The following is a 22,851-nucleotide window of genomic DNA, read 5'->3' on the forward strand; positions in this document are numbered from 1 at the left end:
AACACATGCATTACAGTGTACATTCAGTATGGCAACTCAACAGGTCTACCCAAGAGGGCCTTTACCAGGCTTGTGTTTGATGTTGGCCTTGGAGCCACACTTCGATGTCACTTTGCTTAGATCCACCTTCTTGTTGAGTATCTGTACCTGCAAATATACATTAGACCCAGTTACACACACAGAAGAGGAAATGAATGACAACCAGTCAAAGATCCATGACAGCCATCTTCTTCGCCATGCAGTTGAACCTATTCAGCTTTATCATTAGCCATCTGTTCTTGGGAAAACTCATTTACTGCCCCATTTACTAATGTGTCCACAGTAGCAGCAAGAGCACAACCAATCAAAGGAGGAAGTCTGCATGGAGAGCCAATCAGAGTTGAGTGTCTGGGCAGGTCAGAGGTCAGACAGGTAAGGGTGGTGTTTGATTGGTGTTGAGTGAGTTAGAAACAGCGACAGGGAGAGTCTAAGCCAGTGTTTCCCAACTCCAGTGTTTCCCAACTGTAGCCCCGGAAATGCTTGGCAACTAATCTTGTCAACTAATCATCAAGCTCTCAATGAGTTAAATCAGGTGAGTTTATCTGGGGCTACAACAAAAATGTGTGCTGTTGGAGGGACTGGAGTTGGGAAACACGGGTCTAAGCCATGGGCAGTAGCAGGTACTACGGAGGAGGGTTAGCTAGAGATACCATGCTGTCCAAAAACCACATCACACAACAGCCTCTTATTGCCAAGGCCCCCCCCTCCATAAAAAACTGTGATTAAGAGTGACGTCTTAAAAGCGTTCAGTGGTGTCCTTCGGCAGGAGCGATGCTTTCAGGCAGTGACCGTGCCAGTGCCAAAAGGGGGCAGCACTGTATCATTTCCTAGACTAGAACCAAATTTGTCAATGATAGAACCGTGACTCAGACCTTTTGAGGTCTGCAGAAGTTATTATTTTTTGTATGAGTGAGGTTCAGCCTGTTCCAGTGGAGTCTTCAGAAGATAACCCCCCCGCCCCGAGCTCTTTAGTGGTCATGACGTGCGGTCGGCCGTGTAGGGTTGGGGGCCATTCAAGCTAAGCCGCAATCCGGTACTAACCTTCCCTCCACCAGGAACATGCTTGATATTGTCCTTGGAACCCAAGCGTGAGGTGACGTGGCTGAAGTCCAGCTTTTTGGAGACTATCTGAACCTACAAACACAGCATAGAGCAGGCAGAGAGGAAGAGTAGATTCACTGTGGGGGTTAGGGTTAGAGGGAGGGTCGGGTGGGGGCGGGCTGTGACGAGGAAGGAAGAGAGGAGCGCAGAAGCATCTAGAGGCCACACACAGACGTCTATTGACACACGCATGCGGGTCCCACATCCACACCTGCCCTTTGAAGATGCTCAATTGCTGCGGTATTAAAATAGATTATTGAAACAGGCATGTGAATGTATTATCACGGTGATGGTTTCACCTGTAATGCATTGTATGTTGGTGCTAACGTGTGTTGTTACAGTGATAATTACTATAACTGTGTCTGACTGACTCAATTATGATATTGCTATGCATACTGTATGCCCTTTTAATGGGCTTAAGTGAATGGCTGAAGTTAATGTCGCCGTTTAAAATTCACTTTGGTGATATCCTGCCATATTGACACATTCATACTTGTTGGCACATAGACGGACAATCGCACAGTGACAATACAGTGACGGAAAAAAGTATTTGATCCCCTGCTGATTTTGTACGTTTGCCCACTGACAAAGAAATGATCAGTCTATAATTTTAATGGTAGGTTTATTTGAACAGTGAGAGACAGAATAACAACAAAAAAATCCTGAAAAACGCATGTCAAAAATGTTAAAAAATGATTTGCATTTTAATGAGGGAAATAAGTATTTGACCCCTCTGCAAAACATGACTTAGTACTTGGTGGCAAAACCCTTGTTGGTAATCACAGAGGTCAGACGTTTCTTGTAGTTGGCCACCAGGTTTGCACACATCTCATGAGGGATTTTGTCCCACTCCTCTTTGCAGATCTTCTCCAAGTCATTAAGGTTTCGAGGCTGACGTTTGGCAACTCAAACCTTCAGCTCCCTCCACAGATTTTTTATGGGATTAAGGTCTGGAGACTGGCTAGGCCACTCCAGGACCTTAATGTGCTTCTTCTTGAACCACTCCTTTGTTGCCTTGGCTGTGTGTTTTGGGTCAATGTCATGCTGGAATACCCATCCACAACCCATTTTCAATGCCCTGGTTGAGGGAAGGAGGTTCTCACCCAAGATTTGACGGTACATGGCCCCGTCCATCGTCCCTTTGATGCGGTGAAGTTGTTCTGTACCCTTAGCAGAAAAACACCCCCAAAGCATAATGTTTCCACCTCCATGTTTGGGATGGTATTCTTGGGGTCATAGGCAGCATTCCTCCTCCTCCAAACACAGCGAGTTGAGTTGATGCCAAAGAGCTCAATTTTGGTCTCATCTGACCACAACACTTTCACCCAGTTGTCCTCTGAATCATTCAGATGTTCATTGGCTAACTTCAGACGGGCATGTATATGTGCTTTCTTGAGCAAGGGGACCTTGCATGCGCTGCAGGATTTCAGTCCTTCACGGCGCAGTGTGTTACCAATTGTTTTCTTGGTGACTATGGTCCCAGCTGCCTTGAGATCATTGACAAGATCCTCCCGTGTAGTTCTGGGCTGATTCCTCACCGTTGTCATGATCATTGCAACTCCATGAGGTGAGATCTTGCATGGAGCCCCAGGCCGAGGGAGATTGACAACTCTTTTGTGTTTCTTCCATTTGCGAATAATCGCACCAACTGTTGTCACCTTCTCACCAAGCTGCTTGGCGATGGTCTTGTAGCCCATTCCAGCCTTGTGTAGGTCTACAATCTTGTCCCTGACATCCTTGGAGAGCTCTTTGGTCTTGGCCATGGTGGAGAGTTTGGAATCTGATTGATTGATTACTTCTGTGGACAGGTGTCTTTTATACAGGTAACAAACTGAGATTAGGAGCACTCCCTTTAAGAGTGTGCTCCTAATCTCAGTTCGTTACCTGTATAAAAGACACCTGGGAGCCAGAAATCTTTCTGATTGAGAGGGGGTCAAATACTTATTTCCCTCATTAAAATGCAAATCAATTTATAACATTTTTGACATGCGTTTTTCTGGATTTCTTTGTTGTTATTCTGTCTCTCACTGTTGAAATAAACCTACCATTAAAATTATAGACTGATCATTTCTTTGTCAGTGGGCAAACATACTGAATCAGCAGGGGATCAAGTACTTTTTGCCCTCACTGTATGACATTGGTACCATGAACCCACAAACCCAGTAGTTAGATTTAGACAGGATAATGACAACATTTCATACAGTCCATTAGACATCTTAGTTAGAAATCACTGCTGACGGTTAAGCAAAGGAACCACACATACACAGACAGACAGATACTAGGCAGTAGCAGGCTTAAGCTCAGATCCTTGACAGCCATAGGAGTCCTCTGGGTATCATTATGTTGTGGCAATTAGGGGGATGGAGAGCTTTAGTGGAGGGTGTGACGGAGCAGAAGTCAGAAAGTCTCTCCGTCTGGATACTTCGTCTACAGTGCAGACATATGCTACTGTACAATGACTTATCACAGCCCTCCAGGTTCAGGCCGTATTAGTTAATATGGACTCCTGGCTCTCTGGCTCTGGCTTTAGCCTTGTGTTACTGTATGAAGTCTTGTGAGGAGAGAGATTGTAGCAAGGCAGTGTGTTAGTATGCTTAGCGCTCTACCACGGATGTGTGCCTCCCCTCCAAGGGTATGCCATCCGATCTGGTATCTCATTGACCATTCTTCCATATCTACTGTAAACAATAACCTAACTAAATGTTTTTGAGGTGAAACCCAAGACGCAACATAAATCAGAACGATTGTATTTCAAACGCATGATTCTTCTTCGGGTGTGGTCCGCTTCCACAAAACCTCACGGTGATGTTGGTAACTCCAGAACTGTCTGGCTGTAAACACAGTCTCCACTGCGCACCAGTATGGTGTCGGTTGGTCGGTGAGTCAGTCACCTAAACATCTCCTTTAGACAGCTGTCCGTCAGTCAGTCCATGCAGTGAATGAGGGATAACCAGAGATGAGTGAGTGTATGTGTTCGTGAACAATGAAATATGGCAATAAAAAAAAAAACTGTAAAACCACAATATTTTAACCTACAAACAGAGGTCGGAGAGATGAACAGCTTGGAGGAAATGTATCTCACTTTAGAAGAAAATGACAAGAGGATAGAAAGACAAAGAATGAGAGAGAAAGGGGAAGAGAAGAAAGAGAGGGGTTGACAGAGAAAGAGAGGGTGAGAGACAACATAATGAGACGTATACAAAGAGAGAGACAGAAAGTGAGAGTAGTGAACAGAGGGTGAGGAAGAGAGAGATATTTGAAGAGATAGGGGTAGATATGGGGGGGTGAACTCACTTTGGCCTCGCTGGTCTCTTTGGAGGAGGAGCCTTTGGCCAGGGCGTCGCTCCTGCCAGAGACCTGGGGAGACAAGCCCCACCCTGGGTCAATACAACACACAGGACACAGGGCAGCAGGAGTCCGCAGAACTACCTCGTCTATTCTGATGCTGTATCCAAAACAGCAGGGCTCGGTTTATTTCAGAGAACAAAGAAAATCTGCATTTTCTTTGGCATGCAGTTTGGGGTCCATCGCTCAACATGTGGCACCATACGTCTTTCAACGTTGCTATTGGTTATTCCAACGTTGGACTTGGTTATTCCACTATGTTGACACTTGACAGTAGAAGTGAAGGCATAGTGTATCTGTCTAAAAAGCGTGTTAGGAGGACTTATAAGGGGTCTCAGCCAGGAAAAAGGAAGTGAGAGGTAAAGTAGTGTATTGGTGGATGTAGAGAATGGGGTGAGATGTCAGCATGGGTGCAAGATGGTGAATTGAATCAAATGGAGATTTATGGAGGAAGTCACTGAGTTAACTGAAGTTAACTGGGAACTATTTTGGATCGCAAAGAATAAAATATGAGACAAGCTGGGACCAATTGTCTGGGACCAGTTGTCTGGGAGAAGAAACTAGGAGGGGTTGTTAACAGGGAAAGCTCTGCTACAGGATGTGGCATTAGGATAAGTGCACAATGGGATGTGTGTTAGCTGAGGCTTCATCTACTGAACATAACCTGTCTGAGGGAGGCAAAGCCATCATTAGACCAGTGGTGTCAAACTAATTTTGCCCCGGGGGCAGCATTCAGTCTTCAATGAGATCTGGAGGGCCACACTGAAAATTGGTTGTATTACCTTGCTGCCAAAATTAGCAAAAAATAGTCCTCTATCCATCGTTTTTGATTTTCCGACGCTCCCTGACAGCTATTTCGGTGATTATTAGTGAGCTGGTTACAGTCAAGAAACTGTATGAACGTAGGTCCATTCTCATTTCTACACAGTTCCCATTACATTTTAGCCATTTTATAGTATATTTCGTCATTTTAAAGTATATCAAGTTCATTCCCCCCAAAAATGATTTGTTCTGTTAATTTCTTTTTACTCAAACCACCCAAGGACCGTATTGGACCCCCGGGCCGTATGTTTGACACCACTGCATTAGACTGTGAACACTATCACTACAGAGCCCTACACTATATCATAATGACATTGTCTGTAAAACAAGCCCATCTGTGAAACAATATCTATTTTATTAATATAAGAACTAATGTATAAAACACAACCTGACCAATAAGCCTTGGAAATATTAAAGCGTGTAGCCGCATAAATGATGCGGGTATCCTCATCTATCACTGACGCACGACCCCTTACCTTCCCCCCTCCGGGCTGGTACTTCATGTTGTCCGTGGAGCCGATCTTGGAGCGCACATTGCGAATGTCTGGTGCGGGGGCTGTGCCTGGGCGGGAGGTGGTTCGCGTGGCGTTGGCACTGCCCGTGGGGGTGGTGGCGGTGGGACGGGGGACGCGGGGCACAGGCGGCTTCTTCTCTGATACTGTGGAGGAGGAGGGGGCAGGTTTGGTGGTGGAGGGGCGGACACGGGGGGTGGCGCTAGTGGTGCTAGCTATAGAGCTGCGGGTGGTGCTGGTCCGGGGCCGGGTGGAGTCTGCTAGAACGGAGGGAGGAGTAGGAGAAAAGAGGACAATAAACAACCAGGTAATGAAGCCGTTTAGATGCAAAAATACTTCAACTCAGTTCAGAGAAATGATATAGACCTGCTCTCTTCGCTACTCATACCATTCTGTGTGATTAAGAACAGGTAATGGTTAATATGCTCTCAGCAACAATTTGAAAAACCTTTTTGGGAACATACATCAGGCAGGTATCCTTTCTGCTCTGTAGCGACATAAACCCCAGTATGCACTGCAACGTTTATTATCCCACTTCCCAAATGTCTAACGGACATCACATGATGAACTAAATGTACCCTGCCGAGACTTAAGTCTTAGATCCGTCCAATCCGCCCTGAGCAGAAAGACATGCTCGGATCAGGAAATCATCCCCTCTTTATGCGTATGGTAACAGCTTCTGCCTGCGTTGCTGGTTATGCAACGTTGAGACGTGGTGCCAGTGTCAGCAGCTCGTGTCAACACTAGGGGAGTGTAATCCTCAGAGTGTGCTGTGTTGAGGTTTTTACACTCTGCTGCTTTTCTCTCTCTCGACGACTTCACCACCAATTTGTCACGGCCTACATGCTTCATCTGTGTGTTCCCGCATGACACTGTCACTCTTCATTTTCTGTCTCTCTCTGTGCAACAGCTGCCCCCAATCCCTCAACTGGTGTTACAGTACTGTGGCTGTCTGGCTGAAGGACTAGCGCTGGAGGAGGAGAGCAGAGAGAAGGGGGGGGGAGACGAAGAGAAGAGAGGAGGAGTGTTTCTGTACCCGTTGTTGACTTCAGAGTGCTGGGCTTCTTGTCCTCTCCTGGCTTGCTGTCAGTCTTTGATGCTGAGAGGCAGAACAGAAGAGATCAGAGTTCAACCTGTTATTGTCTTGTCAAAGTTTGTTTGGCAAAGCAGTGAAGTCACGTTGTGGAATGCAGAAACAGTTTGGTACCCTGCTGGCTAGACGTCAGACACTTTGAATCACCAAAACAATAGGTCACGGTGTGTGTGTGTTGTGTGTGTGTGTTGTGTGTGTGTACGCGTGTTCAAAAATGTGTAAGTGTGTAGCATAGCGACTCACCCAGAGGGCGTCTGGTTGCGGGTGCGCTGCCGGCAGTGCGGGATGCGAGGGGCGTGCGGGTCGCCGTGGCTGGTTTACTGGTTGCCGTGGTTGCCGTGCCGTTTTTGGGGGCAGCAGTTCGAGCCGTGGAGGCGGCGGTGGCCTTTGGCACTAGAGGACGCCTCTCTGTGGTCGTCTGGAGGGAGAGACAGACAGGGAATGGGAGACGTTTGGTAAACAGACACATAAGGGAAGGAAGGAGGGAGCTACACTATTTAGTTACAAATAATGGAGTAATGGAGTTTAATAACATATAAAAGGTTGAATGTACACCATAGCGCTCTCATACATTGAACCTGTGGCAAAGAACCTCTTTGTTGCATAATGTTACATTCCTTCAAAAAAAGGAACGTTGGATAATGTTATATTTATAAAACCACTTGCCTATCTAGTATTCGATGTACAACAAAAACATCAGCAAATCCTCATAAAGTAATTGCTATCATGATATCTCTCTCATTGCCATCTGGCTAGCCTGTACTGAATCCTCTGTAATCATATCCAAGCAGGACATTCAAGGGCCAGGCTCCATGGTGTTTAAGAGCATTCCCTCAATGCACTGCTCTATAGGGTATTTTCACAACAGAGTGGGCACGTTAGACTGCCTCACCCCTCGTGTGTTGTTTAGCCAAAAAAGCAGAGTAATTGAATTTACCAGTGATAATGTCACTGCCTGTAGTAAAACAGGCAACCACTAGAGGGCAATGGCAGATCATTCCTGTCTGGAGCGTGTATGGAACTCCAAGTTCACGCTAACAACTATGGGCCATCACATACACTGAGTAGACATCACAATAGGAACACCTTCCTAATATTGAGTTGCATCCCCTCTTTTGCCCTCAGAACAGCTTCAATTCATTGACGCCAATGCTTCCCATAGTTGTGTCAAGTTGGTTGGGTGTCCTTTGGGTGGTGGACCATTCATGGTACACACGGGAAACTGTTGTGCATGAAAAACCCAGCAGCGTTACAGTTCTTGACACAAACTGGTGAGCCTGGCACCTACTACCATACCCCGGTCAAAGGCACTTAAATAATTTGTGTTGCCCATTCACCCTCTAAATCACCCTTGTCTCAATTGGCTCAAGGCTTAAAAATACTTATTTCACCTGTCTCCTCCCCTTCATCTAAACTGACTGAAGTGGATTTAGCAAGTGACATCAATAAGGGATCATAGCTTTCACCTGGTTTCACCTGGTCAGTCTGTCATGGAAAGAACAGGTGTTCTTAATGTTTTGAATACTCAGTGTACAACAGGGGTGGCCATTATCATACGTACGGGGCTGGTGTTAGTCCAGACCTTGGTTCCAACCAACCAGTAACACACCTGATTTAATTGAACTAACCAAAGTCAACTACTGTTAATGCACAGGCCCACTTATATACAGCATATGGCAAGATCTGGCTCTGAATCAACACCATTTATAACATGGTGTGTGTTGCCTTGGCGCTGATGTAAGGATTGCACTAGGAACCAGGGATATAAAAAGAATGCCAATGCGCTGTGTGTCTGATTTCCCCATACATAGATACACCGCCCGAGGGAGGCTTTGCATGGAAAACAGCTTCGATTTCCGCGCCGTCCCCTCATTTATTCCCTCTCTCACCCAAATGTGTCTTACCATCTTTCGAGTCGCCCGCTCTTTTGACCTAGACTGTATTACTGTACTCCAATATTAAACAGCAGTGTAATATGTAGTTATTGGTTAGAATGTCAGCCCTGAGATTGGCAGGTTGGGAGTGCCATCCTGGGCCGAGACATACCAAGGACTGTAAAAATGGGACCTGATGCATCACTGCTTAGCACTAAGATCGATATGGGGTAAGGCTCTGCGATAGACTAGTGTCCTCTCCAGGGGTTGTACTTGCACATCAAGCTGCCTTACGCTACAGAAACAGGAGATGGGCTCCAAGACCCGTGCAAGGCTACTTAATATGTAATTAAAGGCAAATACACCCGCAGGTTAGAGAAGTGGCTGTACTTCATGTACATTGTAGTGTGTTTCTGCTGCGCTGACGGCTGAAGGTGAGAGACTTAGGTGTGGTGTGGGAAGCCTTGAGCGACTGATGGTTGGCCCTGGGTCTCTCTAGTAAATGCCAAGGGAGGAGTGATGAATGCTGGCTGCACCTCCTCTGGCCCCCTACCCTCCAGCCCGACCTTCCCTCTATGAACCCTGCACTGAGTAATCCTGCGGACGGCCACTCAGCACCAGGGACACAAGGGCTTACTAGGAGACAAGTTTAGAAGGTGGATACATTACAGGCAGATTAGGCTCCGAGCAGCACCACTGCAGTGACAGAGCCTTTGTCTATAGCTCCTGTGGAAATTAACATAGTAGCTGAACTAACACTTATGCTAAACAGAACTGAACCTGCTCCTTCTTCTGATCAGCAAGATGATGAATAGGAGGTTGAAAGAAATGCTATGAAAGAAGAAGAAGGTGGTAGGTACTTCTCCCAACACAGAGAGACACCACACAGGGGTGGCTATGGAGGTGGAGGGGACTGCGGCTGTCCCTAAAGCAGGGCAGGGCCACTCACCTTGGGCTTGACCTCACGTGGCGCAGTGGTGGAGGCGGTGGCTGCGGATGTGGGTCGGCTGACTGTGGACGAAGGCCGCTTGGGGCCAGCAGTGGGGGTAGGGGCCTTGGGCACGGGCGTTTTTTTGTTGAGGAGGGTGGCTGAGGTGGTGGTGGAGGTGGAGGAAGGGGTGGGGCGTTTGGGGGCGACAGCACCAGCGGATGCTGCCGAGCTCGGCCGCGGCTTAGCGGCGCTCAGTTTGGTTGCCCCGGCGACAGGCTGCGAGATGGACGGCACACCAGACAAATGAAGAGCAAAACAAAGAACAAAGGCGAGAAAGAAAACAACAAAACACAAGATAGCAGCAGCAGCAGCAGCAGCAGGAGAAAGCAGCAGAAGCAGCCTTAATCATAATCAACAGAATACCAACAAATGGAACTGCCAGCTTGAAAAAAACAAAAACTCTATTAAGTTACATCAAGTTAATATCAGCACTATAACAACGGAGACCAACATCCTTTCATTGTTCTTCATATTGTTGATTATGACAGATATCACTTCATTCAGTTAACTTCAATAGTCCTATCTTACAACTAACTATATGTGGATTTAAAAGTAGCAGTAGGAAAAGCGTTAGCAGCATGAGTGATGTATGATTTGATAATGTTCCTTTTTAAATCTAGACTGTGGCCTACCTTGGTCTTCTTGTCTGGACTGGGCAGGTCCTTGCTTGGTGCGGCACTGCTCCCATTGGTCGAGGGTTTACTTGCAGGTTTTTTGGCCTTATCAGCAGTCTCTGATTTCTTGTCCGTCTTTTTCTCAGGACTTTTCAGCTCTTTTTTCTCCGATTTCTCCACCTTAACCTGCTTGTCTAATTTCTCAGCCAGCACTGTTTTCTCTGGCTTCTTATCCTCCTTTTCCACGTTGTCTGTGGGCTTCTCAACGTTGTCTGTGGGCTTCTCAACGTTGTCTGTGGCCTTCTCAACGCTGTCTGTGGCCTTCTCAACGCTGTCTGAGGCCTTCTCAACGTTGTCTGTGGGCTTCTCAATATTTTCTGTGGGCTTCTCAACGTTGTCTTTGGGCTTCTCAACGTTGTCTTTGGGCTTCTCAATGTTGTCTGTGGGCTTCTCAATGTTGTCTGTGGGCTTCTCAACGTTGTCTGTGGGCTTCTCAATGTTTTCTGTGGGCTTCTCAACGTTGTCTTTGGGCTTCTCAACGTTGTCTTTGGGCTTCTCAAAGTTTTCTGTTTCTTTCTCAGCTGTTACTGTTACCTTTCCAACATGGTCTGTCTTCTCCTTGTCAGGCTGCGTTTCCATCTTGTCAGGCTGTGTTTCTATCTTGTCAAATGTGTCCAACTTCACCGCTGTCTCCGGTTTCTCTGGGGTCTTCTCCACTTTTTCAATATTCTGTTCTGTCTCCTCAGGCTTTTCAACCTTGTCCATCTTCTCTACTTTGTCAGTTTTCTCTACCTTGCCTGTGTTGTCACCATTATCCATTTTATCCACCTTCTCAGTTTTTTCTTCTTTGTCTACCTTTTCTGCCGGCTCCAGCTTTTCCGTTTTCTCTGCCTTGTCCATTTTACCCATCTTCTCTCCTTTGTCCAGTGGGCCTGCATACGCCACCTTCACTGACGCCTCAGTCTTCCCAGTCGAATCCTTCTTCTCCACTTTATCTAGCTTATCCAACATGTCAAATTGGTCCAACTTCTCAAAGTGGTCCATCGTCTCCTCTTTCTCTGGTTTGTCCATCTTCTCTGATTTGACTGTGTGTGTGAGAGAGAGAGAGAGAGAGAGAGAGCCAACAACATATTTTAGAACCATACCAATCAAGTGAATGAAATCATCATCAATACAAAGAACCAAATGCCTTGCTGACCTCAAGTACCACCACACACAGGGCAGTGACCAAACCGGATGACATTAATGTCATTTGAAGTGATTAACCACTAAACACACACACACGATATCCTATAGTCCCAAGGTCATGCTCAAAGGCATGCAAAGATAAATCTCTGCTGAAGTTTGAACAAGTAAATCACCTTTGATAATGGAATGAATCAACAGTAGCTCAGGCTGATTACATTTGGGGACACACAGGAAGGCTGGAGTGGAATTATCCTGTGGGCGAAGTCTGATTTAGAGATGGCCATTGACCCTGGCAATCAACCAACCAGCAGAGCTGAGGAAAAACCATAACCAATGACCATGACCATCTCTCAATACTGTCTACACAGACCGACAGTCGGGCAGACAGACCGACAGTCGGGCAGACAGACCGACAGTCGGGCAGACAGACCGACAGTCGGGCAGACAGACCGACAGTCGGGCAGACAAATGCACACCCCAAAAAATATATTTTGCATTCCAGAGACATGTATGCATACACCAACATACCTACGCAGATACACATACACCGGCGCACAAGATAAACACACAAATTACTTCCATTTCATTTGGAATACATATTGCATTACTACATAGTGTGGCTTTGAACTCATTCTACCAACCCTACTGTATCTTGAAGTGTTCTGAGTAAGGCCAGAACAGACTCCACAGAGAAAAAGTGGCAGTAGTTTATAAAGACCCTTTGGTCACCGCAAATGTGTTATGGTTCTTTGCTTGCCTAGTAAAGTATGGTTGTCTAGTAAAATATGGCCGTGAGAGTGTGGAAGGCCAGCCTGCCTGTCCTGCTGCATTAGACACTGAGCAGCTGTGGGCTGGACACACAGACATGGCAACCTTAGGGGTGGACACAGCTAATTCACCATAGTACAGGCACCCAGAGCTAGAGATGAGAGGCAGCCTATTAGCCTAGTCACATCTGCTGATAGAAACTCTGTGGCTTTGATACTTTCAATGAGTATAATAACAATAATCAAGAAGACAATAGTGACACAGTGATCTAGCAAATTGCAGTATGTGAAACACAAAACCCCACCTAATTCACTCTTTTCTCCCGGACGTATCCCTGAAGCTCTGCCCCCACCCATCCCTCTAGCTGGTAGCAACCCCCCTCCCCCCCTCCAGAGGCAGCTCAGCCTTCAGCTCCTCTCTCACTCCTGGGTGCCTCATTAGAGGGCAGGCCATCTGGGGTACTGGCCCGCTCCACACCAGAGGGCCTCAGGCCCTTAACCCTAATGTTCCCACAACGCCTCAGGCTCACACTGTAGGAATGATGCTCAGACCCACAGTAGTAACTGACATTAGGTGACATGGAAAGGACCAAAAGTATGTGGACACCTGCTTGTCGAACATCTCATTCCAAAATCATGAGCATTAATATGGAGTTGGTCCCCCCTTTGCTGCTATAACAGCCTCCACTCTTCTGGGAAGGCTTTCCACTAGATGTTGGAACATTGATGCGGGGACTTGCTTCCATTCAGCCACAAGAACATTAGTAAGGTCGGGCACTGATGTTGGGCGATTAGGCCTGGCTCGCAGTCGGCCTTCCAATTCATCCCAAAGGTGTTCGATGGGGTTGAGGTCAGGGCTATGTAGGTCAATCAAGTTCTTCCACACCGATCTCGACAAACCGTTTCTGTATGGATCTCGCTTTGTGCATGGGGGCATTGTCATGCTGAAACAGGAAAGGCCTTCCCCAAACTGTTGCCACAAAGTTGGAAGCACAGAATCATCTAGAATGTCATTGTATGCTGTAGCGTCAAGATATCCCTTCACTCGAACTAAGGGGCCTAGCTCAAACCATGAAAAACCGCCCCCAGACCATTATTACTCCTCCACCAAACTTTACAGTTGGCATTCAGGCAAGTAGCGTTCTCCTGCCATCCACCAAACCCAGATTAGTTGGTCAATGGCGGCAAGCTTTACACCACTCCAGCCAACACTTGGCATTGCGCATGGTGATTTTAGGATTGTGTGCGGCCGCTCGACCATGGAAACCCATTTCATGAAGCTCCCGACAAACAGTTCTTGTGCTGACTTTGCTTCCAGAGGCAGTTTGGAACTCAGTAGTGAGTGTTGCAACCGAGGACAGACAATTTTTATGCATTACACGCTTCAGCACTCGGCGGTCCTGTTCCGTGAGCTTGTGTGGCCTACCAGTACGCGGTTGAGCCATTGTTGCTCCTAGAGGTTTCCAATAACAGCACTTACAGTTGACCGGGGAAGCTCTAGCAGGGCAGAAATTTGATGAACAGACTTGTTGGAAAGGTGGCATCCTATGACGGTGCCACGTTGAAAGTCACTGAGCTCTTCAGTAAAGCCATTCTACTGCCAATGTTTGTCTGTGGAGATTGCATGGCTGCATGTTCGATTTTATACACCTGTCAGCAATGGGTGTGTCTGAAATAGCTGAATCCAGTCATTTCAAGTGGTGTCCATATACGTTTGTGTAAATGTCAATGGATTGATTGGTAAAGCTATGACAATGACTAGACTGATGGTGTCCCCGGCTTTCAGTCCAGTTATAAGGAATGTCAATAGTCATTATTCTGTTTATTTTGACTATATTGATATAATGATACGGAGCTACAGGGATTATCACATTAAACAGCTGGACAAGAGGATCGCCTAATGAAACCACTACACCACAAAATCGCAAAATCGAAAATGCTCATTGGCGAAGCGCAAATAGCTCAATTATTTTTAAATAGCCCGGTATCTTCCTGGCTAAATAACCAACTAAATCAGTTTTGTTCCAGAGGTTTGTGGAGTAATACACCAATGCATAACATCTCAGCTGTGCAGTGTGTCAGCATCAACCCAGTTAAACTGTTAATCCACTAGTATAAACAACCCGAAATGAGGAGTAGATATCGTTGACTTTCATATTACCCAGCTATTAAACATCTGCATTATTTGACCTTTGGATAATATTGCTGGGAGAAGTCCACTGAAAGTAGTGACTGTACAGCCTGTGGGAGTCTATTCAAAACAAAGGACAAATACCATAGAGCTATCACTATGGCCACATTCAACCCTTAATATCTAGAACCTGAGGAACCCTGTATCCTCCCATTAGCTTAAAAGTCTATTAGCTACACTGTAATGACAAATGGTGAAAAGGCTCTTTAGCAGTGTTAGCGATTCCGCTAACAGCACCTCCCTCACATCAGCGTAATCAGTCAGAGTAAACCCCAGAGGAAGCAGGATACCCATTTACCACGGACCCTGCTTCAATTACTTCAGACCTAAATCCCCTACCTTTGCATAATACATTTTCAAGTGTTTTGTCTAAACACCCAAATGAGAGATTAGAGAGGGCAAAGGGCTGTCTGAAGTTGGGGATCGTGGATGGGGGGGAACATTGTTAATGTAGACGCCATACATAACTGTGTACAGTGCTCCACAAACTTCAGAAGGGAGGAGAACAGAGGAAAACCAGAGAACCCGATAGGTGGACTGATATAATGAAGGCGCAAAACAAAGCGCTAACCCAAATCCAGTCAGGCTACACGACAAGACAAAGGGAACGGAAGGAGACAAGGCACAACAACATGAGGCTTCATCTCTGTCGTCCACAGCTCTAACAGACTTGTCTTAATAAATCATATAGAAACTGTATATCTTAATTAGCTAAGACACTGGAGATCCAATAGAGTTCTACTGAACCCAAACCCAGAATTTGGTTGATTTATGAAGCAGTATGAAGAGGCACCCTCAAAACAACCTCATCGACTGTGTCTCCACTCCTCTCTCCTTCCCAGCCTGAGAAAGCCTGTGAGAAGCTTTAGCACGGTGGATTTTCAAGCTACATTCACAAGGTAATTATGGATTAGCCGGTGAATACCAACAAAGGTGATATGCAGAGCACTCCGAGAGCGCTGGGACCTATAAAGCCGCTGAAGCCAACATACTCAAACAACCTCAACAGCCAGCTTTGTGTCTCAGTCTCCCCACCACTGAGCAGCAGGGCTAAATGTAAACAAGCAGCCATTTTGAAACCTCCAGTAGAAGGGCAATAATACATCATGAACAGAGCATCTGATTAGAAGCATTCATCACTCTTAGGGCCTATGACGCTGATATCATTGTGAAGGAAGACATTTTCTGGAGATATGATGACATTGTGGCGGTCACCCGTGAATCCATTATTATCTATCCCAATAAATCTCACAGACAGCCGTCTGGCACCCTCATTTCTTGTTTCAGTTAGCCAACTAACACAGTGGGAGACAACTCTGTCTTTTCTATGCTGGGTCAGTTCATTAGACCATACATTAGCATAGACACAATTCAAACTCTATTAAGGTGGCTAAACAGCCTTTAAACCACTTCTCTGGTCTTTTTAATTAACTGTTTTTTATGGGAGGTGATAGAAAAACGTGACAGCGATAAGACACCATCTCCACATGGATGTTGAGACCATCGATTTGCTTCTTACATTTTCAGAGTCGCATTAGATAAGGAAAAACACTCACTGCTCCAACACTAACACTCAAAACTACCAATGAAACTCCTTCCGAACAAGTTTAAAGTATCTGTCCAGTGAAAATCTCATTTTAAAAGTTAATATTCTGTTAACTCATAACCAAATAATGTTGTTGACTTATCCTATACTCGTATTTGTGGTGAAAGCATAAATTGGAGAAGAAAGAAAACACTTCAAAAACACCACAAACTTGTATCTCAAACAGACGTTTAAAAAATGCTTGCCATTTCCTCATAGAGGATGATGTTATCCTCCAGAAGAGCAGTCTAGTCACATGAATATTTTTAATGACCGGTATTTGCCCACACCTTTCTGTTGTTGGTGTACACCCACACCACACCAACACACACAAAAAGCTGCTTTTTAACATACATAATTACACATTTTCTGGAAGGAAAATGATTTCAGTCATATTATAATTAATTATAAGTCATATTTCATATAAATCTGGAAACACTGGACAGTTACTTTAAACAGGCATAACCTGACTATTTTCTTGGGTATTTCACTCTGGTTCCTCAGATGACAAGATCAATCCTTGAGGCGAACGTAGCCTTATTAAAAGTCATTACCTCCAGCCTCACCCGGAAGCCGCTAAGAGGCAGCATCCGTGACAACATATTTGTGCCTTCCAAAGGAACGATCCTCCTTGGTGACTATTCTCCACACATCAAAGAAGCTGCTGGCCGTCTATAGAATGTTTGGAGTGATTTAGTGAGAGTGGATGACATTGCGTTTCACTCTATTTAGCTGTCAGAAAACTGAGCCTTTTTTTTGTTCATGTTAAGCTGCTCACTTGGTGTGTGGCTCAGGTGCGGCTCTAGTCACCACAAAGGCTTGTATCCAACAAGGCAACTTCAAAGGCAGAAATAAACGACAAACCCAGGCTATTAATCAAAGTTATTCCATATGGTGTCAGGTTGGACAGGCAGCTTTTGGAAGGACTTAGGCATTACCTACTGTATACTGGTATGACACCTGACATATACACACAAGAACGATCCACATTGACCATGGAAACACTTACTGGGTCCTCTCTGGATTGGATTTATTCCTCTCTCTGACACACACACACACACACACACACACACACACACACACACACACACACACACACACACACACACACACACACACACACACACACACACACACACACACACACACACACACACACACACACACACACACACACACCACTATCACTGCACTGCAGCCTTGACTGCAAGACAGATCATTGCAGAGGGATTTATCTAATCTACTCTCTATGTGACGGAGGTCAGGAAAGTGTTGCTAATATATGAGCCTAAAGTATCCATCACATCCAGACCTGAACCTTCCTCCACTCCACCTTTCAGACAGTAGTGCATTGTGTCCTTGGTAACTGCATGATCATATACAGTAGAGTGGATTCGACTTCAGCACGGAGAGGAAAAAAACCCACTTGAGCTGTGCTGATGATATCTGGAGGGTTCTACAGCTCTCTGTCCCCCTGGGTAACAGGCCTCTTACGCACAACCTTACACATCGATCACTTACTCACAGAGACATATGCATGCACACAAAGAGAGAGCCACATAGGAACGCTGAGACAAAACGTTTGAATGTGTGCGTGTCAAAATATTTGAAACATAATAGCATAAGTAGAAAATGATGCATGCATACAAATCACCTTTATGCATTTAACTCTAGGCCTATTTAAAAAGCTTGCTCAAATTGCAAGTGTGTTAATAATTGCAACAAACTTTTTTTCTGGTATTTTTGTTGAGGTCAAACACAAACATGGGTAATTTAAAAAAAAATTGTATTGACGTAAGGCTAAATTAATCTGAGACAAACGGACGCAAAGAAAAACACTCACACAGTACCACACATTTGTGCACACAAGAAGAAACACAAACAGAAGCGTGTACAGAAACAGCCCAACAAAGCCCAGTCTTTACTACCGAGCACTCATTACGGGCCACATCCATCCTTCTGCTTAGTAGGAGATAAGGACAGCGGCATTGAGTGACAATTATCTGTTTCCTTCTGGGGAGAAACGTCTCACTGTGACTCCAAACCATGAAGAAAGACACTCGAATGATTCAAAGCCTGTTTGTGTACGAGTTCCTTTGTCTCTCCACGCTACATCTCTCCTCCAGTATCGTCTCCTAATCCCTCTCTCCAAACGGGGGGGGAGGGAGAGAGAGAGAGAGGAAGAGAGAGAGAGAGAGAGAGAGAGAGAGAGAGAGGAGAGAGAGAGAGAGAGAGAGAGAGAGAGAGAGAGAGAGAGAGAGAGAGAGAGAGAGAGAGAGAGAGAGAGAGAGAGAGAGAGAGAGAGAGGAGAGAGAGAGAGAGAGGAGAGAGAGAGAGAGAGAGAGAGAGAGAGAGAGAGAGAGAGAGAGAGAGGGATAGATTGGGACTGAGGGAGCCAGTACAAATACATTCAGGCAGATTCTTATAGTGGGACCAATTTTTTTCTCTCTCTATATGTCTCTGTGTATCTCTCTCTCCCCTCTGGAGCCAGAGAGGGCAAATCTGCTTATCGATATTTCCCACACCCAGTTGGGGAGCCAAGGCGAATGCCTGAACAGAGCTAGCCGGCCGACGTGTGTGTGGATTCATTAATGCGCATGCTCCACATGAACACTCTTTACACGTGCAAACTGCCTTTGAATGACCTTGTCAAGCCAGTGCACGCTCACACACAGTCGCACACTCGCACACTCCCTCTGGCCAGTTCACACACTCTCATTCTGAGCTCTCCGGGACGCCGGCACTTTAATGCTCCAGCGTCCACGAGGCAGATTGCTGGCACACTTTAGCGACAGAGAGAGAGAGAGAGAGAGAGAGGGAGCGGCGGTCATTAAAAGCGACGAGTGAAGAAACAGATGGATTTTGGTGATGGGTTTACATCTCCAGTGACCCTGTTCGGCTAAGGGGCAGGAGTTATCGGATGTGACCGAGGCCATCTTGGCTCTGCCTCTCCCCCACTCCTCCCAGAGGACTAATGACTGTGTCGGTGGCCAGAGAGAGAGAGAGAGAGAGAGGCCAAGTCTAGCTCTGGACTCTGTCTGGTCTGTGGTAATGAGCTGTGTCGGCAGCATGACCCAGTCCCACATTCCCAGTCCGCTGACGGTCACCTAGATATAGTACATCCACATGCAACACGCTTAGCGAATCACATGCAAAGTGACAAGTATACTCCTACTGCACATACACCTGCAAGTAAAACACACACACAAGGCTGCACTGGGCATATACTGTACTATGCCATCAATCACTATACCATCCTTCAGAAACTCTCCCTCTCTCTCCCTCTACCTTCCCTTTCTCTTCACACTACTTGACTGGCACCTCAGACTGGTGAAAGCAGCTCAGTTGTAAATCAGACAGTGTGATGCCACATCTTCCCCCTACACACAATCTGGGCCGTCTGCAGTCTGCAGGCCATTTGAGGAGGCCATTGCCAGAGGGCAGCGCTAGTAGCAGCCAGATAGCATCACCATTACCTACCATCCATTCTGGTGAAAGGGTTGGTAGTAACCATGCCATCACCAAAACCGGTGCCAAGATTGGTGCCTATACCCACGCCAAAGCCAGTGCCCGAGTTGGTACTCATACCTGCTCCAAAGTCAGTGCCGAGGTTGGTATCCATACCAGTGCCGAGGTTGGTATCCATACCAGTGCCGAGGTTGGTATCCATACCAGTGCCGAGGTTGGTATCCATACCAGTGCCGAGGTTGGTATCCATACCCGTGCCAAAGCCGGTTCCTGGGTTTGTGTCCAGGCCGGTGCCCATCCCACTGATGGCCTGGCTGCTGAGGGGTACAGGCAGCAGCACGTCCTGGTTCTTGTCTGCCCCGGGCCCCTCCACGATGCCCTCTAGAGGTGAGAGAGGAGAGCTGCCCCCACAGTCTCTCATTGGGGGGAAGGGTGAGAAGTGTAGGGTGAGCTCCTGGTCCTGCCTCAGGTCGGAGCGGGTGGCGCCTGCAGCAAACAGAGTGGGGGGCAGCTGGTCGTCCGAAACAGTCAGTGAACGCTTCATGGTGGAGTGGCAGGAGCGGCGCGGGCCGCCCATGGGCGTTGTTAGCTCGTCCAGCCCAGCTCCAGGGTAATGGTCGGGCAGTTCCAGGCTAGAGGGTACCGAGAGGTGGGAGCATTCGGACATGGCCCGCCGCAGGGCCTTCCGCTGCTGGTCAGCACGCCCCATGAAACACGGCTCAAGCTCCACCTCTTCCTCCTCCTCCTCGCTCTCCTCCGAGGATCCCTCTGTCATTTGGAGGCCGCCTAGTGCTGATGCGCTGTCCTCGTCGCCCCTCTCCAGGTAGTTGTCATTGACAACACCGATGACGCAGTAATTAGGGCTGGCAGTATTCTGGGGTGGAAGGGTCTTGGGGCTGGACTCTGAGAATCCAGGGTTCCACACACCGGTGCTGGCTGGGGCTGGTATGGGCGGGCTAGAGGGTGAGGGTAGCTCCATGCGTCGAGCTGGGGAACCAGGTACGGGGGGAGGTAGGACCCCATTGTTCCCACAGCTCAGGGGGGAGGGGGAGGAAGACACTTGGCTTTCTGGGCTCTCCCCAGCGCTGCCTAACCCCTGAAAGCCCCCCCTGCCAGGTACCTTGAGATCCGCATCCAAGCCAACACCGGCTGACGGGTCGAAGAAGCACAGCTTGTCCTCGTCGGTGAGTCCCGGGGCCCCACCGAGGCTTCTGGGAGGCCCCATGTCTCCATGCTGCCAGTCCCAAGCCTGGGGGGCTGTGGCAGGGGCCATGGAGGGGACCTTACACAGCTCACTGTACTCTGAGAACGGAGAGCCAGGCGGCTGGTTGGAGAGAGAAGACATGCTTTCCTTCCTTTCTCACTCTCTCTTTTTTCTCCAAAGGCTACGTTTCTCTGTCCTCCGGTTGTTCTCGTTCCCCTGTGTGTTATGTTGTTCCTTCTGGTTAGGATGCACAGGTGGGGTCTGTCTCGGCTGCGGCAGGGCCAGTGAGGAAGGCGAGCGCGCGTGTGTGTGTGTGTGATGTAGCCTCTCTCTCTCTGTGCCTCTTCGCTCTCAATTGACCAAGAAGCAGTGTGAACTGGGCTCCTCTTTCTCTATCGCTCCCTCCCTCCTCCCTCTCACTCACTGACAGCCTTTTTGCATGGCTCTTGGTCATGTGACTCGAGTGTGTGGCTGCTCATTCGCTGCTGCCAATTCACATCTCCCTCCCCCTGTGGTGGAGTGTACATCCCCCTCCTCTCAGTTTTTTTCTCTCCAAGCTTTCCCTTCCTACCCCAGTCCCACCCTCTCTCTCATCCTTCTCCCCAGGCAACACACAACCCCAGGGAGATGAGAGGGAGGTTTTGGGGCAGCTGCTTTAGGGGAGCATGTTTGTAGCTTGGGCATCTCTCTCGCTCTCTCTCACAGCAAAGTGATCCATTTCTTGGTAACATATCTCCATTTGACCTCACCTCACTTCACACATTCACTCTGTGTACCTCTCTCTGAAGCTCTCACACACTGTGTCTCTGAGCCAGACAGCCAGTAGTGTACCCTGGCAGAGGCCTCTGTCGAGCGGAGCCAAGGTCTAGAGCCTGGCCCCTTTGTTAATGACTTTGTTGTGGGCACTGTTCTTACCCTTACTCTGCAGGATGTGTGTGAGAGAAAAACATTTTGAATTTGAGAGAGAGAGAGAGAGATGGTGGATGTATCTGTCTGTATGTGAGAAGGGGATTGTTTGTGTGTAAAGATAACACAGACTCACAGTCAGCCCAGTCACAGTAGGAGAGAAGGGGGGGTTGGAAGGAAAGAGGGTTGTCAGATATATGAAAACCACTGCCTTCCAAAAGCACCGTAGATGCCTGTCGTCCCTGATCTCGTCACGAAAAAGGAGCTGAGCAGTGGAGAGAAAAACCACGCTCAAGAAGAGATCGACTTCTGACACAAACGCAAACACATAGTCTGTGAGAAAGCCTTTGCCTGGCCTCAACTCTGCACGGGCGAGCCCTCAAGACCTTAACAGCAACGAGAACGCACACACTCTGACCTGACTTCACTCTCTCAACCCTGAATCACCATGAGGTCCATTCTGATTCAGTCTCACCCAGATTCTGCTGCATTACTAAAGGCATATTTTGAAACTGGAGTACAGTGGAAACATTCTCAGTCCCAATCCCGGTTTAATATGTACAGTTAAAAGTCAGAAGTTTACATACACCTTAGCCAAATACATTTAAACTCAGTTTTTCACAATTCCTGACATTTAATCCTAGTAACAATTCCCTGTCTTAGGTCAGTTAGGATCACCACTTGATTTTAAGAATGTGAAATGTCAGAATAATAGTAGAGAATGATTTATTTCAGATTTTATTTCTTTCATCACATTCCCAGTGGGTCAGAAGTTTACATACACTCAATTAGTATTTGGTAGCATTGCCTTTAAATTGTTTAACTGGGTCAAACGTTTCGGGTAGCCTTCCACAAGCTTCCCACAATAAGTTGGGTGAATTTTGACCCATTCCTCCTGACAGAGCTGGTGTAACTGAGTCAGGTTTGTAGGCCTCCTTGCTCGCACACGCTTTTTCAGTTCTGCCGACACATTTTCTATAGGATTGAGGTCAGGGCTTTGTGATGGCCACTCCAATACCTTGACTTTGTTGTCCTTAAGCCATTTTGCCACAACTTTGAGAGTGTGCTTGGGGTCATTGTCCATTTGGAAGACCCATTTGCGACCAAGCTTTAACTTCCTGACTGACGTCTTGAGATGTTACTTCAATATA

At 47.0% G+C, this 22,851-nt stretch overlaps 1 protein-coding gene across 11 annotated transcripts in view; it reads right to left on the reverse strand.

The window, feature by feature from the left end:
• Nucleotides 1-22,851, reverse strand: part of LOC115195626 (microtubule-associated protein 4) — a 115,840-nt gene that overhangs the window by 12,676 nt on the left and 80,313 nt on the right. For 6 of the 11 annotated variants that reach the window (XM_029755687.1, XM_029755686.1, XM_029755681.1 and 3 more), the window contains 8 exons: nt 10,410-11,476; nt 9,736-9,993; nt 7,156-7,330; nt 6,856-6,918; nt 5,784-6,079; nt 4,435-4,497; nt 1,081-1,173; nt 66-147 (listed from right to left, as the gene is read on the reverse strand). In XM_029755687.1, coding sequence (XP_029611547.1) covers nt 66-147; nt 1,081-1,173; nt 4,435-4,497; nt 5,784-6,079; nt 6,856-6,918; nt 7,156-7,330; nt 9,736-9,993; nt 10,410-11,476 — 2,097 coding nt within the window. Of the gene's footprint in view, nt 1-65; nt 148-1,080; nt 1,174-4,434; nt 4,498-5,783; nt 6,080-6,855; nt 6,919-7,155; nt 7,331-9,735; nt 9,994-10,409; nt 11,477-19,710; nt 21,149-22,851 lie in introns of those variants that run through there. The other 5 variants (XM_029755691.1, XM_029755685.1, XM_029755690.1 and 2 more) reach the window with 5 other exon arrangements.

The sequence above is a fragment of the Salmo trutta genome, chromosome 6 (genome assembly GCF_901001165.1).
Source record: "Salmo trutta chromosome 6, fSalTru1.1, whole genome shotgun sequence".
NCBI lineage: Eukaryota > Metazoa > Chordata > Actinopteri > Salmoniformes > Salmonidae > Salmo > Salmo trutta.